This window comes from Alosa pseudoharengus, unplaced genomic scaffold, assembly GCF_046254945.1.
Source record: "Alosa pseudoharengus isolate Yale_2024_CS ecotype anadromous, Long Island Sound unplaced genomic scaffold, YU_APseudo_1.1 YU_APseudo_1.1_scf_5, whole genome shotgun sequence".
NCBI lineage: Eukaryota > Metazoa > Chordata > Actinopteri > Clupeiformes > Clupeidae > Alosa > Alosa pseudoharengus.
Genome location: NW_027468837.1, coordinates 25,746,542 through 25,765,674, shown reverse-complemented (window position 1 = coordinate 25,765,674; position 19,133 = coordinate 25,746,542). Strand labels below are relative to the sequence as shown.

The window sequence follows — 19,133 nt, the reverse complement described above, 5'->3', positions numbered from 1 at the left end:
TTCGTGTGCCACCCCGAAGTCCTGCCCATCTACACAGAGCTGCGCAAGTAGGTGCCTCCTTCCTGCACCCCCACTGCACCCTCACCGCATCCCCCCTCCCCCCCAACCTCCTTTTTTCCCAGATAACCCTGCTGCATTGCACCCCCCACCCCCACTCTCTTTCTCTTCATGCCAAAAGGCAAAGGCAGGCGAATGGGTGGTGCAGTTCGGAGGCTGCAAGTCCAACTCCACGTCGTCCTGTTCATCTGTCACTACAGTCACATGCCCCACTCTGACCCCTCTGACCTCCCAGCTGGACTGAGTTTGTTTACCATGACCTACTTTAAGAATGCTACAGTCGTAGGAGCATGCTGAACTACTGATTAACCATAGCAACAGCATCACTGATTAAAAATGAAAAAAAAAAGACAAAAAAAACAACAGCAATGGCCTGCTTTTCAGAGATGTATGTGACTTGACTGGCCAAGTAAAAATAGTCCTTAGGCTCAAGCTGGCATTTTAAGTGTGTTGTGTGTTTGTGGTGCGTGCGTGCATGCGTGTGTGTGTACGCGTGTGCGTGCGTGCGTGTGTGGGTGTGTGGATGTGTATGTGTGTGTGAGAGAGAGAGAGAGAGAGAGAGAGGTTGTGAGGTTGTTGTTTTGTGCGCAGGGACTGGTTAGGTTCTTCATCACATCACGATATTCTCTTGATTTCAGCCCCACCAAGAAAAAGATGCAGCATGTGTCCAACATCTCCATTGCAGTCATGTACACCATGTACTTCCTGGCTGCTCTGTTTGGATATCTGACCTTCTATGGTGAGGCCTGGCCACCTGCCATGACCATTCTCCATCTCGGACGCTTTCCTCCGTCTCTCTCTCTGTCCTCTCCTCTCTTCTCTTCTCTTCTTTCGTTGCCTCTCTATAATCATCCCGTACTTTCACTGGGCCACATTGCTTTAGCCTCAGTCATGCCAATGCACTCATTGACCATTGCCAAAACTCAGCAAGGAAAAACAAAGAAGAGGTTTACAGCAGGTCAGGTCACCCTTGTAAACCTCTCCTCTTATGGTGAATGGTTATCAGCAAGTGGAGGAGGCTGTCTGTGATATTCATAGGAATGTTCTGGAACAGACGTGCCTTCATTTTCTAATTTCATTTGGTGTTGAATGGCTGTCTGGGGGTTGCGGTGAAGTCACCGGTGGCGGGACAAAAGCAGTGTAATCATATTAAGCTTTGTCCCAGTTTCCCACAGTTTGTTATTGTTTGTATTTCCTTGTTTTTGAATTGCTTATTTATGTTTATGAAGGGGTGACAGTGATCCCCAATGGTGTCACCGCTCCCTCTACTGGCCATTCATTATGTCTACTGAAGCCTGGGCTGTGTGCAAAATCAATATCGTGACGCATGATTGCTCAATGTGAACCTCTTGGACCAATCACAAATGTCGGTACTGGTTTCTCACACATTTCTCCCACTTGGCCTTGCTGTGTTATGCTGAGTGCCATGGATTATCTGAACCCCTCGAATGTTAAGAACTCTTCATGAATCTTCATGTGGCATAACCTATTAGGTCTTAAGAACAATGTGAGCCAGCACAGACCGAAAATACATGTGATCTTTTTGGTTAATGCTTAAGAGATTTATTTTGTGGTTTGATTTTTATCAACAAATAGGGCTGTGTTCAGGACATCAATTGGGCTATGTTCAGGACATATCAAGAAATGATCTAATCCAAGAAACTCAGCTAATCTAGATGGCATTTCACAGAGACACAGACTCCTTAACAAAGCCCTATTTCTTGGTGTGATCCGTTTGATCTGCTGATTGCAGATACAGTATCTGTGGTTCATCTCAATCAATACAATCAGCACCCTGTATGTGTCCAAGACTGTCTTCATTCTCATTATTGATATAAATGGAGTCTCTCTTCATTCCCTCTGTCTCTCTCTCCTTCTCTCTCTCTCTCTCTCTCTCTCCCTCTCTCTCTCCCCCCAACAGAGAGAGTAGAGTCTGAGCTTCTGCACACCTACAGCAGAATTGATCCGTACGACACCCTCATCCTGTGTGTGCGTGTTGCTGTGCTCACAGCCGTCACGCTCACCGTACCCATAGTGCTCTTCCCGGTGAGTCATCGAGCCCCACCGTGTGATTGCACACTCACACACTCAAACACGCCTTTGGTGTGAGCACTGATCACCCAGGGAGCTGGCTCATGGCTGTAACCTAAGAGAGATGGCTCATAGTTTGTCTCTGGTAGCTTGGAACTGAACTGATGAATGCTATTAAAAGCAATCACACTTACTCTAAACATTTATTCTAAATCTAAGAGTAATTGGTCTATTTCTAATTCATTGGTGTTGTATGTGAGATTGTTGGGTGGTATATTATATTATATTTAGGGCTGTCAAAATAACTGATTAATTTCGATTAATTAATTTGAGAAAAAATAACTGATTAAAAAAATTAGTGCAGATTAATCGATTCCGTTTGACCTTTGACCCCGAGCCGTTCTAGTCAGTAAAAATTAGACTGTAAAATGAAGGAGAGAGAAGAAAACATGCTGCCTAGATCATTGATTGGAACATTTACTTTTAAAAAATGGCCTGATGGTGATAAAAATAAAGTGTTGAAAATAAAGTCCTTTGCAATGTCTGCAAGTGTTGACATTGAGGGGAGTGTTAATTTATTTTCATTGTGTCCCCTAGGTTATATCTGTGGCCTGAAATGCCTTGCATGTGAAAAAAAAACTTCTTCCCGAAGCACTTTTGTATTTATTTCCTCAGCATATTAGGTCATATCATAGATTATTATGGCCATTATTTCACTAGTGAAAATAATAATAAAAGAGTTTTTGAACTTTAATGTCACTAATGCTGATTATTCAATTATTCCTTTGAATTTAAATATTTAAAATACTTTCACAGCAAAAATTATATATGCGATTAATTTAGATTAATTAATCACAAAGTATGTAATTAATTAGATTAATTTTTTTAATCGATTGACAGCCCTAATTATGTTATATTATATTATATTATATTATATTATATTATATTATATTATATTATATTATGAATATAACATGATATATGTACAGCACAATAAGCTTGACAGTGTGATGTGAAGTCTCATGAAAAGTCTTAGAGAATGACCAAGTTTTAAAGTCACTGTGCCTGCTAAACCATATTAAAGAAAGGATATGTGAACATGCATCCACTGTAGCCCACTGTTCTGTTTGTATGATCAGCGTCTAAATGCAACACAGGTGAGTATGTAGATGATTGGTAGGTCAGGTCATGTGACCTCTGTGGCTCCCCCCCCACAGGTTCGTCGGGCCATCCAGCAGATGCTGTTCCCCAACAAGACCTTCTTTTGGCCGAGGCACATTGCCATCGCCTTTGTTCTGCTCACCATCATCAACCTGCTAGTTATCTTCGCCCCCAACATCCTCGGCATCTTTGGGTTTATTGGTGAGTGGAGCTGTTCTAATTCAACCCAAGTGCACCACTACAGCACAATCTTTCTTTTTATTTACTTTCTGGGAAGGGTGATAATTAGCTACAACTGAAATTATATGTTTTAACTGTAGCGAAGGGAGAGAGCCTCAAATCAGGGTTTCAGGGGGTGCTATACCTGCAGCTTGACCACCAGAGCCAAAGAGCCAGGCTCACAGTAACACAAACCACAGTTTTACAGTTTTTATTACAAGAATTGTTGTAACTTTTGTGCTCCGCTGTTTGATTTCACCCCACAGACGGTAAACTCACTGACCGATCTGTGGCTATTTCCATGTGCTCTGAGGATCCCCCCCCCCCCATTCCTATGTGCTGTTACAGTTTAATGTGTGTGTGTGTGTGTGTGTGGGCATACAGTGACATTCTTCAGCCAGTACAACACCATCAACCTCCCACTGTAGTTCACATACCTTGAACTTCCTTTCATCTTGCTAGCGACTCTGATCCAATAAGTCTCTTAAGCTTATAAAAGTATACTCACACCGATGAATGTGTGGAAAAGCTATGTAATCGGCTGAGGAATGCTTTCTATAGAGCAACTTTTTCTTGGTTTGGTTATGCAACCAGTGTCTGGCTTTTTTTTTTTTTTTACTGTAGGACGTTTTGTCCCAGTTTTAAAGTTTATACCTCATGCCTCCATCAGTTTAGACTGACCTTTCCCTTAGAACACAAGAACACTGACCTTGTTTGTATGCCGCAAAGTCACCTCAGGTTAACCTATGGGACTATTTTTTTCCATAATCCATGGAAATGGAATAGAGTACTAAAATACAGAACAGAAGAAAGAGATAATCAGCTTAGCACTCGAGCAGGGCGGCGATATCAGAGGAACACACACACACAATACATGTCTGTGTTTCAATCTATTAACCCCTCTGTCCAGGCCTATACACAGATTTCTGTCTTCAGCGAAATTATTTGGTTCTCTCACGTGCATTGTAGCTTGACTATTAGTTCTAAGAACATTAGTGAATTTGTTAGTTCACGGGGCTAATATGTTGACAGCTAAGAAATGTCACATCTTGGGATTTAAATGTCATATGATTTGGGGCTTTTGGTGCTCTATAAGTTTTGGGTGAGCTACTTGTCCCTGAGATGATTGGTTATGAATCAATGTACCGCAAAATGGAATATATCTAAAATCTAGCAAATTGTTCTCAAAGTAATGTTCTTTTGGGTATGTTTTTTATGAACATTACAAACACTTATCACCCGGAGAGAAGAAATACTCTTTTCTGATTGGCTGGTGGGGTGGCTATTAATTCTGAATAACAGGACACCCTTCCATATCAATAGACCTCTCCAGAATAAGTCCCGCCTCCGTAACTTCCGTATCCACCCAACTTCCGGTCGTCAAATGTCTATGGGAAATAACATGGCTTTTCAAAAAGTCGTACCTGTCAAACTCTGTAGGTGGCAAAGTAGAAAAAGCTGGTGGGCCGATTGGCCTACATACTTGTACCATCTAGTTTCCACTGGATCTTTTGATTGTCGGTGCCGTTAAAGTAGTAAACGATTATTAATGCTAACCGGGAGCTAGTTCCGATGTACGCATGCGGAGGAGGGCGTTAGATCTTGCTCACAACCAGTCACAACCTAACGTGATGGTCATTTTCACGTGTGATTCATGTGTGATTTCAGTGGTCTATAAAAGTAAATCGTTTGCAAGGTTCAGCCTCTTTTCAACACGACTTAACTTTGGTTTGACATTGCATTGGGGGGGGGGGGGGTAAAAAGTGCAGTAGAAGAGGGGTTTAGTAGATTAAGTGGCAAGGGCTGCATAAGAAAGGTGGGGGAGGATTGGGATTGGGGGGGCACCAACAAGGAGCACCCAGGAGCAACAGGGGCAAGGAAAAACTCCCTTACCAAGGAAGAAGCGAAGTGTGCTGTGTATGTGGGGAGAGGGCAGAAAGGCTAGGCAATCAAGGACATGGGTAGATAGATGGAGGAGAAATCAAAAATAATAAATAAAAAGTTCTATGGAGATGTGCAAAAGTTGGAGAAAGTCAGATGACTTCAGTAGTGTGAATTCAGAGTTGGGAAATGTTTGAGAGTGCTGAGGAGTGAATGTGTGCAAAGTCAGTATAGTGACTAGCAGACTAGGAATCAGAGGCAGAGTCGTATTGAGTCGGTAGCTTTATTTTGCATGACCTTGATCAGAACAGTAACATTTTCAGAATGTATTAACAACCTATCAAACATGATGATTTCACGCAGGGTTAGTGGCACCTCCGTAGACAGGCTCTGGTGCCACGAACTCCATTTCGGTGAAGACAAACTATGAAACATTGCCGTTGCTATGCAACCTTGACTGGGGGAGTCGCGGCGTCTGAAGCGGTGTCCTGTTATACGGAATTAATGGACTCGGGCGGAGGCAACTCGCCCTCGTCCATTAATTCCGTATAACAGGACACCTCGGCGGCCGTCATCCCTTACATAATGAATGTGAAGTCAGCATTAGTCATGATATCGGACAGGGTGATTGTTAAGGAGAGAAGACAGGAGACTTTGCTTGTTAAATGACGGAACATTTCTTGGAATCAGGCATGCTCTGGCACCTCGCCTTATGGCACTAGGACCTCTCGGGCAGCACTACCTCTTTCTAACCAGCAGAGGCTCTACCAGCCTCACATTTTACTTTTCAGAACCTGATGCAAGGTTTTCTCTTTTTTTCCCACTCCCCCTCTTTCTTTTTCTCTCTCCCCTCCACCTGTGCCCCCCCCCCCTTTGTCTCCCTCTCCCTCTCTCCATCTTCACAGGTGCCACGTCTGCCCCCTGTCTAATCTTCATCTTCCCTGCGGTCTTCTACATCCGCATCGTGCCCAAAGAGGACGAACCTCTGCGCTCTCCTCCCAAGATTCTGGTGAGTGTCTCGTCTCTCTTTCCTCACTGACTGGCCGGCTCACTGCCCTGCACCTGTTACCTAGGTGTGGGCTTTTACCCCTAGGGCAGGGTAGTAGTGGAGGAGGAACGACAGTACTTAGAGCTCAGAACGACATACTTAGTATGGCCTGTTTTAAACTATTAGCTGATGATACACTTGAGACCTATGTGGGTAGCATTGTGGGGCAGCATCGGCATTCGCCTTATTCACCCGGCGGCCAGAACGAGGCTAAAGGGTACACTTGCCATTACACCTCAGTCCAGCAGATGGTGGTGGTAATGCACTCCGTTTCTGCAAACTGCCAAAAAAAAAACTCACTGAAGAAGAACAGGCCAGTGAACCCTTCTTCTTTTTCGATGAGCTTTTTTTTTTGGCGAATTAAAAGCAACGTTAGGGAACGTAGGTCAGTAGGTTTTAATAATGTCTTTGCACTGTGAGAAATAAACGCTCGCTGTTGGAAAGTAGCTGTTGACCATTTCTTGTCAGAGTTGAGAGTTATGTTTCTCATCAGAGTTGCTCATATACTTGCCTCAAGGGTCGCTTGCTAGCCATAAAAATGTAATGGCTTCGATTTTGCAAGGGAGAGAGGAATATCATTCCTCTAATTCCCCCCAGGCTAGCGCCCACGCCCAGTGCCACTGCTAGTGGGTGAAAAGCTTGGATGGCTGTAGCATTCCCCCCAAACAATTCCAGTAGGGTATATGCATTAATCAAATAAGGGCCAGAACATTACCCTGTCAGAAGGGACCAAATCCCTCACGGCCCCCTCCACTCTGCCTGATTATTTTTGGCCTTTGCTAAATGCATCAAATCCATGTATTTGATGCATTTCCTCTAATGTCCAGTGGGCCATAACCACTCGTACAGCTGATGATATGGACCTTTTTCACTGCAACCATTTTGACATGAAATAGAGGGCAGGCACAGCTGTTACATATGACATTAATTAAGGTTCTGATTCTACATTGACGTGATTGTAACACCTGTGCTTGCCCTACTATTTAATGTCAAAATGGCTGCTGTAAAAAAAAGGTCTATTGACAGCTCTCAACTCAGTAACTTAGAGTGAATGTGCTGTCAGAGCCGTGCTTATGGAGGTGGGGACTAAATCAGAGAACAGGATTGGATTGAAATGTGGGCGCAGCATGTGTGGAGTAAGGACACAGAAATGAGAGTGCGGGCAGTAGACCGATGTTGCGGGCGACGGGCGATGTGACAGGCTAGACCCATGAGTAACTCGGGTCCTCAATGGACCCTGTGTCTGTCTCTTCTCGTATCCGAATGTGCTTCCCTTTCTCAAGTTCTCTCTCACTGTCTGTCTCTCAGATATGATCTGTTTTTTTTCTTTTGTGTTCCTTTTTCCCTCTCTCCCTTTGTCTCTGTCTCTTTCTTTTGCTCGTCTCATGTTTTCTTTTCTTTTTATTCTGTTTCTATTCTCTCACTCTTTTTCTCTCTGTTTTGCAGGCCATCTGTTTTGCCATCCTTGGCATCCTGTTTATGATAATGAGCTTGAGTTTCATCATCATCGATTGGACAACAGGGAGCAGTAAAGCCAGCAGTGGTCACTAAGCCCTTCCCACCATCATGTGCAAGTGGGGTGTTTTGTTTTTATAATTTAATTTGTATCTCCTGTGTATCATTTTGAGTCATTATTGTAGAGAATGCACTCTCTCTCTTTCTCTTTCTCTCTCTCTCTGTCTCTTACTCTGTCTCTCTCGTTCTCGTTCTCTCTCTATGTGGAAAGTTGAGACAAGGCCAGTGTACAGCAGGGGCATTCAGAGGCCTGGATAGTTATTGCAGTCATTTCAAAACGTTAGTTCCTCGTGTCCTTGGCTTCCACTCAGAGCCACGGTGTCTGTGTCCGTCTCTGTGTCCGTGTGAAGGTGCCCGCCAAAGTTACCCTGCTCCAAAATAAGCAATCCCAACTTTCCAGGACAGAAAAAGATGGTGCATTCTCTCCAAGCAAAGGGTGTCTCACCTCTCAAGCAGATTTGCTAAAAAAAAAAAAACTGGTCCCATTTCTCATCTCCCATGACTGAGTAGGAACACTCAATGTTTTTTTTTTGTTTTGTTTTGCGTGTCTCTTTGTTATGACCTCTCACCTACACAAATGCGGAACCACCACGGTCATCTATGGAGTGTCTTTGGGAGAACCGGAGCCTCGAAGGAAGGGAGGCTGCGTGAGTGTGCTTTCATAGTAGTCTATGTACCTGTGGTGCAACAGTCAACTGTAATAACTTATTATTATCCTCTAGCACAGTGGTTCTTAAACATTTTGAAGCAGAGGTAGAGAATGTCTTCTCTCATAGGTAGGCTATATCAACACCAAAGGCATTATGGCAATGGCACCCTTTGACTAAAAACCTTTAGAAAAATGTCTTTAATAATTTTGCGACCCCTCCAATATTTTTGGCGACCCCCAGTTTAAGAACCACTGCTCTAGAACATGGCAATATTCTGTGCAATAGCTGAAGGAAGGGCTTGACCAGGAAAGCTAGCTGACAGACTACTTCTTTCTGTGGCAACATAGCCTTTTTTTTTTTTTGGTAGTTTTGTTTTGTTGTTGTCCTGGTGCACCCCACTGTGTTAGTCACATCTAGTTTAGATACATTTATGAAATATGTGAGCGGTGTCAACATGTATGTAGCATACATACAAACTGTGTGCAGACTTTAGGGTTACACTTGATACAAAAAACAGGAGTCTGTGTCTATATCTCATAAAAGCATTCTGGCTCAGTGGCATCTGAGCTTCATCTTGCTTCTGATTTACTCTTCTTCCAGGAAAGCATATCAATGTCAATGACACTCTGTTCTGGGAAAGTTCCTAGTTATTTCAAGAACATCTTCTGATCTCATGTGTGTTTTTAGCTGTGTCCTGTATATCAGTATCTCTATGTTTGGGTTGAAAACACTTGTAACCTCTGATTCACGATGGCCGCCATTATGTCACTGTAAACAGATGCTGTTTGTTTTGTGAAAAGGTCAGTTGGTTTTGGTGAGTATTGACTGGTGTTTTTTCCATGGCGGTGGTTGTGTGGTGGTGTTATCTTGTTGTTTCTGAGTATTAGACAGAAAGTAGTCAGAGATAACCAAAAAGTGTATAAGTATATAAACAAAAGTATATAGATAAAGTATATAAATGAATTTACAGGGTCCTCTCTTCTTAAGGAGAGTTTAAGGAGGATATATGTAAACAGTTTTGCTTATTAGAGATTCAACTCGGCTAGAGGCTGAGTTGTTCTCAAGACTTTAGCAGCTGCTGTGTGTTTTCCCGTCTATTTGGTATCTGTGTGCATGCGTGTGTGGGGGCGTGGATGTGTGTGTGTGTGTGTGTGTGTGTGTGTGTGTGTGTGTGTGTGTGTGTGTGTGTGTGTGTGTGTGTGTGTGTGTGTTGGCAGGTATGATTGCAGCACTATTTTTTTAGGTCCACCCACACATCGTGAGGGATTAGGGCTTTTTCTGCTCAGCCAAACTCGAGTGGCAGAATAAAAAATCTATGGGATTAAGGTTTGAAATTGGATTGAATTTTGTTAGGTTTGACCTCATTCAGCAAAGGTCACTGCCTGTCTGTAATGCATGGCTGTGTAGCTGTGACGAGATATTAGCTATAGCACTTTCATCCTAAAGCACAACATCATAGAGCCATTAATCAACTGACTGGGTGAAATTATGTTGTGTACAAGTACTCATAGGGTAATGTGTTTTGTAGGCATAATTACATGGCATATGGGCTGTATCGTTCAACTAATCTTTAAGTGAAATGTGGTATTGAAATTCTTAATAAGGCACAAGAAACTGCTCTCAGAAAATGTTGAATTTGTCGTCTAACATGGTACAAGAATGTTTTTTTTATTTTTATTATAATCAGTGCTTACCGTCCCAAATTGTCTGTGCTGCCCCATTTTAAGCGGCCATTGTCATTTACAGTGTTAACATTGTGATGTGATTTCCGTCCTCGTCCTTAAAGTACTGGGAAAACTGTAAGACTCATTCAGTGGATGTCCTGTAAGGATCAGTGAATATTATTAAAAAAAAGATGAGGAAAAAGAAAATACTAAAAACTATAAACATAAAGTAGGTGTATTAAACCGTGGTACTTTTTTAGATGAGTTTTGTGAGGTTTCCAATGGATTGATGGACCATGTGTTTAATTGCATTATTAATCTCGGATCAGTTTGAAGGCCTGGAGCAAAATGTCAGTCAGTTTCTCCCCCCTGCGCTCCAAGCACACTAAGGAAAATGACAAGAAGGAGGCTTGAAAAATCAATGAAGACCATTGCATAGGCTTCTTCATCCCTGAGTGGTTCAGAGTATTTTTCTTCTTTAGCATCTGAGAAGACTTAACGTTGTCTTTTTCCATGTTGGATATGCACATCCTTACAGCACAGAGTTTGGTAATAATACTGTTCCTGATATTTTTGATATATATTTTAATGTTTATTTTGTCAACAAATAAAAAATATATATGGTTTGTACCACAAAACCTCTTTCTCCCCTTGGTCATGGATTCCTGTGACCATTTTTGTGTGTGCATTCGTGTCAATATTCAGAGACATGTTGGTCAATATCATTTCCTTCTCTCATTTTATATGTGAGGTCTTCTGCCACCTCCGGTGTATCATGGTCTCATTCTTGCTGCATTTGTGATGATTTTTGAGGATTTGTCCCTCTGCTTTGATCCTCTTGTTGGAAATGAACCAGACCCGTCAGAGTCATTCATGTTAGACAGACTGGCAGTGAGGGGAGAAGAGTCTCAGACAAGGTTCAGTACTAATTCCTGATAAAAAAAACAAAAAAAAAACTTGAGCATGTTGATTGGTTCACATTTCAAGAGCAAAACGTTAGCACTTAAACTCACAGTGGCAGTTAAACTTCATCTTAATTGTACTGTATCAAATGGCACAAATTGAATCAAGTAATGAAATGTATAGCACAATACATGGTTGATTTGTCCCTTATAAGGTCATAATAGCTATTTGGTGGCTCTCAGCCTACATGACATTTCAAAGAAATGTAAAGAGGTGAAGCACACCAGTTCCTGTTAATGAGCACTGGAAGGAAATGTTTGAAAGTCTGGACAATTTCCAACAAAAACCTTTCATGTGTCTGGTAACCAGGTCTTATTAATTTCACTCTTTACCCTTTGTGATTCAGTGAAAATATATATAAAATATATGGGTGAATAACAAACTTGTATGAGTTTCGACTTACGTGGCAGCATTTATAAATAATGTATATAAATGTAAACCCTTTATATTCGATATGCACATCTAGTTTGTACATTGTAAATAGAAGGAGCAGGTTTTAGTCAGATATTAAAAAGAAACAAATGTAATAATTTTTAAAGTGCTTTTTAAAAAGCCTTCAATTTATGTCTTTATTTTCTGTTATCTCCAAACATTGAGTACATTGCTGGCAGTTATTGTACTGTAAACAATGTTGAAATAAAAAAAGAAAGAAACTATGATATCATGCCTGATTTCCATTGACTGCAGAAAACATACACACACCACCTGCACATTGACATCACTATTCACTCCAGTCAAACCTTTGTATGAAATGCAACTGCAAAGACAGTGTGCAGATATTGCAGATCACCCAACAGGTACAAGCAGATGATATTCCATTGTTTCCAACACTCTAATCTTTACATTCATATACAACTGAAAAGTCTTCTGACTGTGAACCTCAGAGATGCCTATGAATGAAGTGACCCTCTCAAAAACATCCATGAAATCTACCTCTTCACCTTCTTGGAGGTCACCGGGGGTTCTTTAAGGATCTACACTCTTACAGCACACCTGCCTATCCAACTGCAGGTGCACTAAAGAGGACCACCTCTAAAACCTAATCCCACACATAATATACCTACCTGTCCAGTCCACAAAGAGATTGCAGTGTGATATTCAAATTATCCCTCGCCACTGTGGAAATTAAGTTGTGGCGTGGTTCCAGCCAAGTCCATGAAGCCCTCATCAGCGACAGTACAGAGTACAGAGTGGACAGTGAAATATGGCTGACACCAACGCCAGGTCCATCACTCCTCCGGGGTGACAATTGCACATGCTCTGCTAAAGGCTGGAGTGGAGAACAGATCAAAAAGAGATTAGCCATAAATTACCTTCACTTCAGGAAAATTAACTTGTTATGAACCCCAAAACATATTTGCACCAACAGAATGTACTTACAAATGCTGCATTAGGCTACACTTCACTTAACACAAGTTGACAATAATGTCAAAATCAAAAGTAATTTTAATTGTTCATGGAATATCGCAGAGTAGCAGCATGGATGGATAGTAACTGCTGTAGCAGTGTAGTGCTTCCATGATTCTACTACTGTACATAGGAGCATGACAGTTAAAGCTAATTGTTATACTAGGATGTTATGATTTCTGGATTATGAAGTATGGAGCTCAGAGATGTTTCATTTGCCATGAAACCACTTCAGCCTTCATACTCTATCAGCAATGCATTATGTGCCATACACACCAGTGATATCAACTTTTAATCCTCCAAAGTAAAACACATATTTATAGTTGACAAGATGCAGTCAACCCCCCCCCCCCCCATTACAATCAGTTTTGCTACCAACTATCTCAACCCTGGACATCTTTCATTACCTAAATATGCATAGCTTACACATCACCTGCAGCAGTGAACAGACAGACAGCATGCATTTAGATGCACACACACACATACTGTGTCAAGTCTTCACCTGCACAGTCCAATTATTATTTCACTATCTACTGGCCGTGCTGAAGTTACTACTACTTACTGACTATCCCTTCTAAAACTGCTGAACGAGCGAGTCCGCAGTGACAGTGTTAAGTGGCGCTCCTAAGGGAGGAAGGAAGCAGTGGAGTGTGATGCTGTTTATATATAAACACATGCCGCTCCTCACCAGCCTGCCACCAGCAGAGGGGACACTCATCGGTTTCCCTGTCGTCGAGGCTTAAATTTATCTCAGTTGTCCCCTGCCTATGGCTAATTAGGCGAGAGTTAGATTAGTATTTTTAGCCATCTTTGTTGTGCCCTGGGTGCCTGCATATTGGAAATGTTTATTTATTGCAATGCCTGATGCTGATCTACTCCACAGGTCAGAAGAGTTGTCTGGAGGTGTCATCCAATTTTTTAGAAGTTTCCTGTTTGAAATCATTATATTAATAAACTAGTATTTAATTTAGTTTTGTGGTTCTATGTTTAAAAGCCCACAGATTTATGTTATGGTTAAAACTGACTATTGAATGTAAATTGCCAATCATTTTTAATAGCATTTTAAAAGTTTAACATAATTTGACTGTATCAGTTAACAAAAGATTAATCCAATAAATAAGGCAGTTTGAGATCATCCATTGAGATGCATCTGGATAATGCCTTTTTCTTATTAATTACCCCTCACAATGTCTCTGCTTCTGATGTTAATCCTAAAAATCCTAAAAGATGACACAATTCAAAAGGTGTGAATTTACATCAGTCTGGCAACAGCAGACATTTAATTTCCTAATTTTATGTATTTTACATCTGCCACCCTAAATATATAGGATTAGGCTATTACTATTGTAGATTTCAGTAACATCAGCAGAATTTTTGTTAATTCTTCATGATTGATGTGGCTTTCCAAATCCACATGAGGGTACTGTTGAGCTATAATTATATATTTTTTACATCTAAGCATGAGGAACCAGAGAGTAGCATACTATCATGTTTACGAAAGAACTGCTGGACTGTTGTAACATCTGCGTGGTTCCCCAAAACAGATTTTCAGACGCCAGTCATAAATCTGCCGTGTGAGAAAAAAGTGTGGAAGTTCCACACAGTAGGCGTATGCACATTGATATAGCCTAAATATCAAATAAGCTTAATTTATGCTAATAGAGCATCATGTTTATGTAAAATGAAAAAGACACTTTTGCATTTTCGTCAGTGATACAGTGTAGGCCTAAGGCTACAATGTTTCCGTTCATTTTTGTTTTCTACACAGAAACACAATAGCCTAGGCCTACATGTTTTAACCCGTGTGCTGCTCATCCTCTGATTGTCTGTGTTAATTGAGATTTTAATTTTAATTCATGGTAAATCATGTTCAGGAACTGCAAGAGAAACTTCACGTATTGACAAGCCTACATTTCCCATCAAGCAAAAGGAAGTGGGCGTTGTAGCGGAGGGCTGGCAGTTCGCGAGCCAGAAGCTTACTAAACTGTCTTCAGCTTTTCTAGCTGAGAGGAACTTCGGGTGTGGCGTGGCAGCCCCGAAAATATCGAAATAAATCACAACGACTTGAAATAAATTGGCTTCCTAACGGTACACGCTGGAACGGTTGAATACTGGGGAACTGAACGGGACACCAAAACCCCAAGAATTCAGCCACAGGGTCGTGGAGAGATTTTTCTTGCGGTTTGACATCTGATTTCACCCAGTCGAGTCGAGTCCTCCACACCGAACTTCGGTGGCCCATTTTGTTGCTGTACCTGCTGCACGCAAGAGGTTTGTCTTGGATATTTGACCAACTTTTTTGATTTTGTTGATGTGTTTTTAGAGATATTTCAAATTTTCCCGTGATGACAAATCCAGCAGCTGGTGCGCTGTTTCATCTTGGATAAGCCATAAACAACCCAAGATTTTTTAAATCGTGATACATCGTTGGAATATTAATTGAATATTCTTTCTGGTTCTGGTTTCTGTCGGCATAGGTTAGCCAGACCGTTCAACGTAACCATTTAAACGACAGCTGACTTTATATTGGCTCATTTGTGAATTTTGAAGTGTTTTCACTGAAAGAGGAAGTTGCCGTTTACAAGACGATTAGTGACGGAACAGTGCTTTTGACTTGAAAAGTATTGTGCCATTGCCTGACATTCAGCCTTCAGTGGCCTCACTCCCCCGTTTCTTCAATCCTATCACAAACATCAGGCGCCCTGAAGCGTGCACTCGGAACCATGGGCTGTACTGTCAGTCAGGAGGACAAGGCAGCCGCCGAAAGATCCAAAATCATTGACAAAAGTCTTCGAGAGGATGGAGACAAGGCAGCTAAGGAAGTGAAACTGCTGCTTTTGGGTAAGCAAGTCTTCCGTTTTTACACGTGCATTATAGTTTGTTAAGCCTTTATGTGTTCTTCACCTTGTTCTGTCACACGTGAATGTGTGGCAGAGACGGGGGAGGTTGTTCCTTTTTTGTGATTGATTATGATTAGGCCCACACCACTCACAAAATGAATGAAGCACTTCTGACGTTTCAGTATCATTGACTCGTTTAAGTAAGGCTATTTTCTAACGGCATACTTGATTCCCCTCCCTCCCATCAAAGCTTTTCAGTTAACAACACTAATCATTGACTATTTCTTAAAGAGCTTCTCATAGATTATTATGGAAACTTACAGACGGGCTTATGATTTTAGCCTTGGAATGCAGGAAGAAGCCACTAAACCTACTGTTACAGCGCCCGAAATGTAAACGCATAAGTGTGAATAAAACAGCATAAAGTAACGCCATTTTATGATTAAATCTGCAAAACCTTACAGTCCTATATGAGGTGCTATTCTGCCTATTCCATTGTATAGCATTACCTCAAATGCTAAAGCCTGGAAAAAAAGACTGCCAAATCAGTGAAACAGCAGTTTCAAGGCTATTCGTTTAGTGTTGTGACACCCCAGCATATGTTGACATAGTCAAGTAATCTTTGTCAATTCTCTCCGTGGAGCCTCCAGCTGTTTAACCAATCAGTGTCAGCAACATTCCCTAAGCCTCTCTTTCATATGTTATTCCCTAACATACCCATTGCCTATAGTCTTTCTTAATGCTCCCCATAAATCATGAGTTTTTGTGAAATGGTAGGTGACAGTACATGTATTGAGACATGTGTGCCCATTGAGATGCAGTGTTACTCATTTGTTGTTGTTTTTTTTGTCACTGTTGTGTCATCTGGATGAACATTTAATTTTTAGAAGGCCAGTGTTAATTAAAAAAGACATACTGTTCCATACTTTCTTTCTCTAGCTATAGAAGCAGCTTTTTCATTGGCACGATCATTGGCAAACCTTTTGCTTGATGTCCATTTTCACTTGCAGTGAGCCCAGTAGACCATGTCGTAGCATTCACACTTTCTCAGTAGGTGTAGCACCATACAGATACCTGCCATGGAGCATTTGATGCTGGTAGCTAGAAGTCATGTGATTGTGTTGTTGCAACTGATGAGTGCTTCACTCTCGATAACGACAGGCAAAAGCAAAGTGGATCCTGGCCTCTGCTTCGAGGCTTTGTGAAGCTTGACTAGAATTCATGCTGGGAAAATCTCTCTCTCTCTCTCTCTCTCTCTCTCCTTTCTCTTTCTCTCTCTCTCTCTCTCTCTCTCTCTCTCTCTCTCTCTCTCTCTCTCTCTCCCTCCCTCTTTCTGTCTGATTGACTCTACAAGTGTTGGCCTTGGAAATACTTTGACAAGGTTGCTTGCTTCCCTGTTCAGTGTGTTTTGTGTCCCATTGTGAGCAGTGGAAAGAGCAACAACTCTCCGTTGCAAACACACTTGGAACACATTCTGTCTCTCTCTCTCTCTCTCTGTCTCTCTTTCACACACACACACACATACACTGCACTTTTGCCTCCATTGCATTGCTGTTTTGACAGAAACATAGAGATCCTATTGGAAGAGGACTGAGTAAGGACTGAGGCCAAGTAGAAAGCTGGGCCAAGCATAAATGTTATAACTACATTTTGGCACAGGGTCTACACACACACACACAAACACACACACACACACACACACACAGCTTTGTGTTGTGAGTGACGGGAGGGTTTTTTTTGTTTGTTTTTTGGAGACTGTGTTTATTAGCCCCTGACACATTAAAAAGAATTGGAGAGAGGATTCTCCACACAATGAACTGCTACCCGATCCAGTGGGCCTGATGATTGTAATAATATGTAAACAGTATCTTTACCTAGGTTGCATAAGGCCGGCACACCGCAATGGAAGAGAGTGACCCGAGCCATAATGGCTCCTCTGGCTTACAGTCGCTCATAGCAGATTGAAAAATAATTAGGTTTAGCATGTGTACTCAAAGCTGCACTCTATCAGTCATGTTTGGTCTCTTCGATAATAGAGTAATTACTGGTATCCACTTACCCACTAACAATGCCCCATACATAAGGTAATGGGCAGGGTCCTGCTGCTTTGTGTATGTGCTGAGTCAGTACCTAATATGGGTCTGACTCTAAAACCTGGAATGGATGCATGCATACATGCAGTCTCCTGTACTGTAAAAGTCTTTATACACTGTAGTTTGCTGCACAGTTGCCTATGTGTGTATTGGGCGTGAGTTTGATGATGCAAACAATATTTTGCTCGTTTGACGGCTTCCAGTTGAGTCTTCACCGCAGAGGTGTTCTTAGCATGGGCTCGGCTCGGCCCGACTTCAAAGCTCGCCACAGGAAAGGATATGTGCCTGTCGGGGATCCCCCTGTAATTATCAGGCACAGATTTCAACCACCGTGATGCCGCTGCTCTGGCTTTATCGCTTCATCATGTACATCACTTTATCGTTTACATCACTTCATCTTGTACATCTTGTCTACCCAACGACGGCCCACCATGTATCTCTTATAGATCCATGCTCTCATTGTGTGTGTGTGTGTGTGTGTGTGTGTGTGTGTGTGTGTGTGTGTGTGTGTGTGTGTGTGTGTGTGTGTGTGTGTGTGTGTGTGTGTGTGTGTGTGTGTGTGTGTGTGTGTGTGTGTGTGTGTGTGTGTGTGTGTGTGTGTGTGTGTGTGTGTGTGTGTGTGTGTGTTTAAAAAAAAAAAAAATGTATTGCGACATATCTGCGCTTTTGGAGAACGTGGGCCGATGGCGGATATCGGCGTGGCATTTCATGCACGGCGGCTTCAGACAAAAGTCTCTCGGAGGGGCAGAGTTTGCACGATTATTGATTCAGGCTCTCCAGTCTGCTGTCCGTCCATAAAGGCAAACCGACAGAAAGTGAGCGCACACACGCTTGGGGCTCGGTGGATGTTGGCCGAGTGCCCTATGCTGTCAGAGTTGACACTGTAAACTCTCCGGTGATGCTCTGCTGTTTGCGCCGCTAATTACTTTGTTGTCTGCTGATGTGGTTTGTAAGCAGCCGTGGCCTACTGGTTAGCGCTTCGGACTTGTAACCGGAGGGTTGCCGGTTCGAACCCCGACCAGTAGGCACGGCTGAAGTGCCCTCGAGCAAGGCACCTAACCCCTCACTGCTCCCCGAGCACCGCTATTGTTGCAGGCAGCTCACTGCGCCGGGATTAGTGTGTGCTTCACCTCACTGTGTGTACAATGTGTGCTGTGTGTGTTTCACTAATTCACGGATTGGGATAAATGCAGAGACCAAATTTCCCTCACGGGATCAAAAGAGTATATAGACCCTTTCAACAATAAAAACAAAAATAATGCTTGAGCGTTCTATTTGGTTCCCAATCTACTTCCTCTGCATTAAGATAACATATGGAATGTTAAAATGGAAGTCTTGTGGGGCCAACTATGATGCTGTTAATGGAACTCTCTTGAAAGGGTCTATATATACTTATACTTCCAGTTAATGAGCGCAGCCTTGGAAGGAAGCGGATTGGTGATGGAGAGTGATTATGAAGCAGATTTCAAGCCCCCTCTCCCTCTCTCTCTCTCTCCCTCTCTCTCTCTCTCTCTCTCTCTTACCTGGATGTGAGCTTTATGCTGATGTGCTTTTGACGGAAATGTTTCAGTCGGAGAGGGAACAGACTATCCGAGCACCTAGCA

At 42.2% G+C, this 19,133-nt stretch overlaps 2 protein-coding genes and 1 long non-coding RNA gene across 3 annotated transcripts in view; 2 read left to right on the top strand and 1 right to left on the bottom strand.

Moving 5' to 3' along the window:
* LOC143103875 (sodium-coupled neutral amino acid transporter 3-like) overlaps positions 1-7,948 on the top strand; it is a 28,592-nt gene extending 20,644 nt beyond the window's left edge. The window contains exons 11-16 of the mRNA XM_076267734.1: positions 1-47; positions 696-796; positions 1,979-2,103; positions 3,306-3,450; positions 6,255-6,358; positions 7,844-7,948. The exon at positions 1-47 is cut by the window's left edge and continues 33 nt beyond it. Coding sequence (XP_076123849.1) covers positions 1-47; positions 696-796; positions 1,979-2,103; positions 3,306-3,450; positions 6,255-6,358; positions 7,844-7,948 — 627 coding nt within the window. The remainder of the gene's footprint in view (positions 48-695; positions 797-1,978; positions 2,104-3,305; positions 3,451-6,254; positions 6,359-7,843) is intronic.
* A 2,458-nt stretch (positions 7,949-10,406) lies between these two features.
* LOC143104404 (uncharacterized) lies at positions 10,407-13,130 on the bottom strand. Its single transcript, XR_012983066.1, has 3 exons — positions 13,030-13,130; positions 12,254-12,459; positions 10,407-11,158 (listed from the first exon to the last, which is right to left on the bottom strand). It is a non-coding gene; the product is annotated as an uncharacterized LOC143104404 (long non-coding RNA).
* Positions 13,131-14,568: 1,438 nt separating this feature from the next.
* LOC143104524 (guanine nucleotide-binding protein G(i) subunit alpha-2-like) overlaps positions 14,569-19,133 on the top strand; it is an 86,132-nt gene continuing 81,567 nt past the window's right edge. The window contains exons 1-2 of the mRNA XM_076268622.1: positions 14,569-14,867; positions 15,294-15,437. Coding sequence (XP_076124737.1) covers positions 15,320-15,437 — 118 coding nt within the window. The 5' untranslated portion in view covers positions 14,569-14,867; positions 15,294-15,319. The remainder of the gene's footprint in view (positions 14,868-15,293; positions 15,438-19,133) is intronic.